The sequence below is a fragment of the Musca domestica genome, unplaced genomic scaffold (genome assembly GCF_030504385.1).
Source record: "Musca domestica strain aabys unplaced genomic scaffold, Musca_domestica.polishedcontigs.V.1.1 13, whole genome shotgun sequence".
Lineage (NCBI taxonomy): Eukaryota > Metazoa > Arthropoda > Insecta > Diptera > Muscidae > Musca > Musca domestica.
Window position 1 is genome coordinate 7,801,067 of NW_026712172.1, and position 8,589 is coordinate 7,809,655.

Here is an 8,589-nt window from a genome sequence, read left to right on the forward strand (position 1 = left end):
TGAAATGGCACAAAAGGTATGGACACACGAATTTTACAAGTTTGCGGCAGTTGGTAAACAAAGAAATGGTGGCAGATTTGAAACTGCATGTACATGAAGGTGTCGAATGTACCATTTGCATGCAAAGTAAATGTACAGTTAGATCGTTCCCAACATCGGAGAATAGATCGAGAGAGCTATTAGAAATTGTGCATACCGATGTGTGTGGGCCAATTAACACAAATTCATGTGGTGGTGCCAAATACATACTCACGTTCATCGATGATAAGAGCCGTTATGTCTGTGTGTACTTCATGAAGGGCCAATGAAAGTAGAGAGATGACGATAAGATTGCAGAAGCCGCAGCTAAGAGAGGACCTGGAAGACCGAGAATTGTACGTAGTGGTCGACCAGGTAGGCCTGCAAAAGAATTCAATACCGTGAATTTTATGTGCTCCGAGAAAGTTGTAGTACGGGAAACGATCTGGTGAATATGCGCAATATTGGTGGGATGCGATGGAAGCCGAGCATCAAACGCTTATTGATAACAACACATGGGATCTTGTGGAGCTACCTGAAGGGCAGAAAGCAATTGGTTGCAGGTGGGTGCTTGCTTTTAAGAAAATCAAGAACGGCTATATTGAGCGTTTCAAAGCAAGGCTGGTAGCCAAAGGTTGTGCGCAGATACGCAATTTTAATTACACCGAGACCTTTTCGCCCGTAGTCAGCTATGAATCAATACGAATGGTGTTTGCGTTGGCAGCGGAATATAAACTTCATCTTCATCAGATCGACGTATCAACCGCCTACCTGAATAGTGAATTAGATGAAGATGTGTATATCACACAGCCGGAGAAGTTTGTAAACAAGAGCTATCCCAATCACGTGCTAAAACTGAAGAAGGCGTTGTATGGTTTGAAGCAGTCCGGCAGACAGTGGAATCGTAAGTTGAATTCCATATTAAACAACATTGGATTTTATGCCTACAAAAGAGAGCCGTGTGTATACGTAAAAAGGGATGGCAAGAAATTAAACATAATTGCAGTGTACGTAGATTACATTCTAATTGGATGCTCAGAGCTGAATGACATTGAACTCATCAAAGGGCTGATAGCACAAAGAGTGTAAATTGTCGACAAAGGCCCTGTAAATCATTTCCTGAGTATGGAAATTGAAAGAGAAAGCCCAACAAGTCCAATTGCTGTGAGTCAACGGGAGAATATCAAACATTTGCTGCAACGTTATGGTATGGAAAATTGCCGAGATATCGCAACGCCGTTGGAACCAAATCATCAAGTGGCGTGTTTTGATGAAAAGTGCAGGAAGGCGGATCAACTCGAATATCAGTCGCTTATTGGATCACTGATGTATTTGGGTATATGTACAAGGCCAGACGTAATACATTCAGTAGCAAAGTTATCTCAGAGAAATTGTGATCCGCATGTAGAGTACTTTACAGCAGCGAAAAGAGTGCTGAGATATTTGAAGAAAACGATCGATATACAACTCAGGTATGAAAGGACAGGCGAGCCAATTAAATGCTATGTTGATGCAGATTGGGGTGGAGACGCAAGTGATCGGAAGTCGTTCACAGGTCACACAATTATTTTGGCTGGAGGAGCAATTTCGTGCGAAAACATCAACGGGCACCTTTGTAAATGGTTATAAGAAAGGGAAGGGGGTTAGCGGTAATAAGTTATGACAAGTTCGGATCGATCTAGTTTTAAGTGAGGATTTATTTCACACCTAGAACAATTCAAGAAAGGGAAGGGGATTAGGGGGCAATAAATTAATATTCTTGTGTACGAGCGTTCTTGTGTGTGTAGTAAGAAAACAAATCCTAGTAGTTTATGTTGTTACTAAATAGACATAGAGCAATCCAACATACATTTTTGAGTTGCGGTAAAAATGACGTGGGGTTAAATAATAATGTTTGACTTGTGTGTCGAGGTCCAGGTTGACTTGACAGGCAGAAGTTCTGTGTAATATTTACATTTAATCGTAATCGAGACTGCTGTTAGTGAACACATAAACTGAAAATTATTGCGATATGTCAATGATGTCATTTGAAAAGTATTTTATGCTACAAAATGCTTTTGATGATATGTTATATATGTTATAAGACATTTAAAAAATTAGAAATATAATTTAAAAAAAAAAAACATTTTTAAACTGTTCATAAAGACATGAATTGTTTGCAGGGGGAAGAAGAAAATACTAAAATAAATGCATTTATCAAGAGTATTACTAAAATATGTACATTCATTAGTTTTACATTTCCCAGAAAAAGAAAAAAAATGACGACACCCGCCACGCATGTGCTTTCGTCCCTATCTTGTTGACGACTAAATAAAATGAATAGAAAAATCTTTTCTTCCAGTGTTATTTCGTCGCTCTCACCAATACTATTACATTGGGCATCTATGCTTTAAACAACTGTTTGAGTAGGAAGACTTTTTTATACGTGTGACCAGAAGAGATTTCTTTTCACACGCGTGGGAACTAGAGCCAACCCAAGTGACCATTTTGAGTAAATATTGTTACATAGGAATGTTTACATATACGACCCTATCTAGGGAAAAAACATTCAAGCGTTTTTTCTAATTTTGTTTGTGTGTTTTTATTGATTGTGGTTAAATGTGCAGTATTATTTTCGAATGTTTTTTTTTAATAGTACAACATCAATAGACCGATCCCGGTCCTGTTGAAAAAGACTTGTATGCTGAAGAAAAGTGGCGTTCTTTTCTGCTGAGGTTATTGTTTTTACATACCTCACAGTTTTTTTTTATCAACCCTTTATTTGTTTTTGCTGTTTTAACTAGAAAATTACGAGTGTTTTCTTTTCACACCTGCTTCAATAGGAAGACATTTCAAAGTTATTTTTAAGATGTGAGACTATTTTAAAGATTGAAATATTTCTTTCGTAAATATCATAAATTTTCATGAAATCATGTTTTTAATAATAGGTATCAAATTATCCATATGTGTATGCTAGTGTGCATTATTGTTGTAAACTGAAATAATTTTTCCTTTATTTATTTCAAATGAAAATCTTCATTTTCTGTTGAGACTTCGACGAAAAACCACACTCCCTACAAATTTTTTAAATTTGTTCTCTGAATAAAAAAAGGAAAAAAATCAAAAATGAATTCGATGGGTTTTAAATGCAATATTTGCGCTGTAGAATTTGTTAACAGCATGGAATATCAAAAGCATTGTGAACTACATAAGTTATGTAATTTATGTAATCAGATGTTTATAAATTCTCAAGCATTAGAATTTCATTATGGAACTCATCACAATCAGCAACAACAAGGTCAATATAATTTTGAGCAATATCGTCATGCTGGACAATACAATAATCATGGGCAATATAATTATTCTGGAAAATATAATCAACAACTACAATCATATCAAAATAATCGCTATCATCCATATCTTTTACATCAACAACGGAAGAAAGAACTTCATAGATCACAGCAGCAACAACTTGATCAACAACAGGAACAACACAATTTTCATCACCAACAATATCAAACAAACCAACAACAATACAATATTAATGAACAACAGTCGCAATATCACCATCATCAGCAAATGGAAAATATCGAAGGAAATGAGCAGCAACACTATAACCAACAACAATATCAAACCTCTCAACAACAACAAATGGACAATCACAAAGGAAATGAACAAAATATTCAACAACAGATGTCTGAAAGAAAGAGGCAATCATATGTCTTTATGTATTGATATTCGTGCAACATAAATGTGCGAAAAAATCTGTGGTTTAATCACTGTAGAACAAACTCTCACAAAGAAAAAAGTTGTACCGTTATTGATCCTAGAATGGTATTGATAAATAGTGGTTTTCAAAATCGCATTAAAACTTATCAATATAAGTGCGAAGAAACTACAATCAATATTGATGACTTCTTTTCGAAATCTAAAGATGCAATAACAAATATGATTAAACATGCTGTGGAAACGTACGCAGTTTTAAAGTTTAATATAGAAGTCGTTGTTGAATATGCAAAGATATTTGAGGATGAAATCAAGGTTGTAAGCATGGGGCATATAAACAAAATGAGTCAAATAACGCTCTCAGATGATGTTGACGAAATATTCAATACACATGCAGATTCTATAAAGAATAAGAGGTCTGAATTTCAAGAAAGGGATTCTGGATGGGCTCTATCTAAAATATTGTGGCTGGAGTTGAACCTAAATAAGTCTGTTCCAATTAAAGGATCGCAGTATATAAATACTCCTAAATCGTTGCGACATAAGAAAGCGTGCTGGAACTTAAAAAATAACGATAAATTCTGCTTCAAATGGTGTTTAATTGCAGCAATGGATAGTACTCCGAATAGAAATCCAACAAGGACTTCATCATACACAATTCCGGACATAAAGGCAGAAAAAATCACCCTCCGAAATGGTGTTACTCTCAATTTCGAAGGAATGAATTTTCCAGTTGAGCTGAAAAATATATCAGAGTTTGAAACCAACAATCCAGAGATAAGCATAAATGTATTCGGATACGATAAAGAAGTTGTTGGACCCTTATACTACACAAAAGCGGAAAAGGCGAATCATGTGAATTTAATTTTACTGGCGGAGGCAGATAAGGCTCACTTCATATTAGTAAAGCATGTTTCAAGGTAAATATAATACAAACAATGTATCAATTTGTGTATTTAACATGTTGGTTTCTTTCAGATTGATTAGGAGTCAGCTTACTACTTATAGAAGAAAAATATCAATTTGTAATAGCTGTTTCTACTGCACACCCAGAGAAGATCTTATGATTATTCACAAAAAGTATTGTAGTCGTGTCGTCACAAAAATGCCCACAGTTGAGGAAAGTATTTTAGAATTTTGGAACTTTAGAAAACAAATGGACGTACCATTTGTTATTTATGCAGATTTTGAATGTGTTTTAGAGACTGTAACAGCAGGTGGGGAAAGAATTAAGAAGCATATTCCATGTACATATGGATTCAATATTAAATGTTAATTTGATAGTAGTTTAGATGTATATCATCACTATACTGGTGAGGATGCAGCTCAGAAATTTATAGAGCAATTAGATGTTTCCTGTAGAGAAATTTATAATTATTACTTGTCTCTTAATACGCCAATGAAACCGCTATCATCTATCGAGCAAAGTATATTTGACTCAGCACTAAATTGCCATATTTGTGATAAAAATTTATATGATGATAAAGTTCGTGATCATTGTCACGTAACTGGTAAATTTAGAGGGGCAGCTCATAATGTATGTAACATTAATTATACGGTAGCACAATTCATCCCAATATTTTTCCATAATTTTTCAGAATATGATTGCCATTTGTTTGTTAAAGAGCTTTTGACCACTATAGAGGGAAACACCACCATAATTCCTCTAACAAAAGAAAAATATATTTCTTTATCGCATACGGTGAATATGAATCCTTATGATAGACACAAGACGTTTGAATATAGATTTTTGGATTCAATTCGTTTTATGGCTAGTAGTTAAGATGCTTTAGCTAGCTACTGTACAGATGGAGATATGTTATCTATTGGAAAACATTTCACCAATGATAATGAATTCACTCTCATGAGGAAAAAGGGAATATTCTGTTATGAATATTTAAATTCCTTTGAGAAGTTGAACGACACTACTCTACTTCCAATCGAGTCATTTTATAGTACATTAAGTGATAAAAGGTGCTATATAGAAGAATATGAACATGCTATAAAAGTGTGGCAAACATTCAATTGTAAAACTTTACGTTATTACATGGAGTTATATTTAAAGGCTGACGTTCTACTTCTTACTGACGTTTTTGAAAATTTTAGAAAGTCATGTAAAAATGTTCATAAGTTTGATCCTTGTCAGTATTATACAGCACCGGAATTATCATTTGATGCTATGCTCAGGCAAACAAGAGTAGGTCTTGAATTATTAACCGATCTAGACATGTTTCATTTAATTAAGAATGGTATTAGAGGCGGTCTGACACAGTGCTCAAGGAGGTACACTAAAGCGAACAATAAATATATGAAAAATTTTGATCAAAACTCTCCATCAAGTTATTTATTATATATTGATGCGAATAATCTCTACGGTTGGGCTATGAGGCAATATCTCCCTAATGGTAATTTTCAATGGGTCAAAAATGAAGATATAATAAAAGATGCTAGACAAATACAGAACTTTAAGGCAAATTCAAACATTGGTTACATATACGAAGTGGATCTAAGTTATCCAACAACGTTACATGATAAGCATAATTATTTGCCTTTCTGTTCTGAAAACAAAAAAGTTGGGGGTTCAAAATATGACAAGCTGATTGCCGATTTTGATCCAAAGAAATCGTATAGCATACATTATATGACTTTAAAGCAATGCTTAGATAATGGTCTGGTTTTGGATAAAGTTCATCGCGTAATTTCCTTTGATCAGTCTCCATGGTTAGCTTCATATATAGATAAAAATACTGAAGAAAGACAAAAAGCGGACAATGATTTCTTAAGGAATTTATTTAAACTTTTCAATAATGCAGTATTTGGAAAAACTATGGAAAATATAGATAAACGGAAAGATATAAAGTTAGTAAATCATTGGGAAACAACTAACCGAAATAAATTAGGAGCTCAATCTTTGATAGCTAAACCCAACTTCCATAGCGCTACACAATTTTGCAATGATCTTTGGGCAATCCAAATGGAGAGACTCTGTGTAACTTACAACAAACCTATACATTTAGGGTTTTGTATATTGGAATTAGCAAAATGGAAAATGTATGATTTCCATTACGGTTATATGAAAAATAAATTTGGTGAGCGCGTAATTCTAAATTATATGGATACGGATTCATTCATATATACTATATATACTGAAGATATCTATGAGGATATAAGAGCAGATGTTGATCAATACTTCGATACGTCAGCTTACCCTGAGGATAATGTGTATAACATAACATGTTGTGGAAAAATTATGCTTGAATTTGTTGGCTTAGGCTCAAAAATGTACCCGTATACGGTAGATGATGGCGTGGAAGTTAAAAAAGCTAAAGGTGTAAAAAATGTGTCATTAGGCGATATAACATAGAAGATTATAAGAATACTCTATTTAATGAAGTCATAGTTAGTGATACCATGTATACTTTTAAATTTATACAAATGAGTTATCTAAAATTGTATTAAGTTTTAAAGATACTAAAAGAATGGTTCGCCAAGATAAGGTGAACACATATGCTTGGGGTCATGTAGCTATAGAGCGTAAAAAAAATTTACAAATCCATTGAATGAAGCAACTGATATTGATAATTTATTTTTTAGTTAAGATTAATGTATTTCACATATATGTATATGTTTATATTTATATAAATAACGAAGAAATGAATAAACAATATAAAAAATATTTTTAAAATGTATTTTTTTTTCATTATTAAATTATCAATTAATTAATGAAATGAATTAATTAATGAAATAATGAAATTAATAGAATATTACAACATATTTCGAACAATTCCATTTAAAGGATTATAGTCGATTAATCGATCATGAAGGATTAAGCAGTAAGCAGCTACACCAGCTGGAATTTGTGAATTAGTTTCAAATTCCACTTGAACATCTATTGGACCGCTTTTGACTACTTCGTTTTGGTGGCTTACATCAATTAGAACAATTGGGTTTTCTTTAAACTCTTCCCAAGATAATATTGGTTGTGGTTCCCTTAAAAAGTAGTTTTGTTGAAATTTCGCATACATATCGTAAAGTACGGCATATCTGTTTTCATCAAACTTCAGATTTAAATCATCGTACGGATATGCTTCTGAATTCAAATGAACTTTCACGTTTACCAAATTTAAGTGAATAAATTTTCCTTCTTTTTCTAGGGCGAGTAATATAAAGCGTGGACGTTCTCTATTAGTCGACAATTTTACATTCCAATGACATTTAGTTGCATCCTGAAACGTTGGATTAAATTGGCAATCCCAACTTCGAAATGCAATAGGAAGAGGTTTTCCAATATTTATTATTCTCATAATCTGCAGCTTTGATGAATCTGCTAAGCTTACATGAGGTATCCTCCATTTTATATTATTTATTTCTACATTTAGGTTCTCGTTCGAATCGGTAGAATAACATGCATTTTGATTACTCGAACTACGCAGCATAATAAGATCATTTTTACTATTTAATATTACTTTATTATAGTCCTCTGCAAACCCCAACAGCATTTTAAGTGGAATGCAAAAATTAAACATGTTCCTATTTAAATCAGCACCATTAGTCCATCCAGCATTCTTCATAATATTACTCTCAACACTTGTAAGAGAAACAAAATTTTTTATAGTGCTCGATGCTCCTAAAATAGCGTGTACGATCAATTTCGATACCATTTAATTCATATCGTATTTCATCAAATAAATATGCTACGTAGTTATTACGTAAACGAGCATTAGCCGTTAGTTTTCGGTCTGATGATGTTATTACACCTTCAACGTAGATGTAACTCTCACTTGGCAAGACATATAAATCTCGATTTTGTATTGTAATTCTAATTTAATCATTATTCTTAAAAGAACGAATGTAGGGTACATAGCT

General features: G+C 33.3%; 1 protein-coding gene across 1 annotated transcript; it reads left to right on the forward strand.

The window, feature by feature from the left end:
• Window positions 1–1,143: 1,143 nt before the first annotated feature.
• Window positions 1,144–3,732, forward strand: LOC131800880 (sex-determining region Y protein-like). Its single transcript, XM_059118733.1, has 2 exons — window positions 1,144–1,354; window positions 3,257–3,732. The coding sequence occupies exons 1-2, from the start codon at window positions 1,144–1,146 to the stop codon at window positions 3,730–3,732; spliced, it is 687 nt and encodes a 228-aa protein (XP_058974716.1).
• Window positions 3,733–8,589: the final 4,857 nt, after the last annotated feature.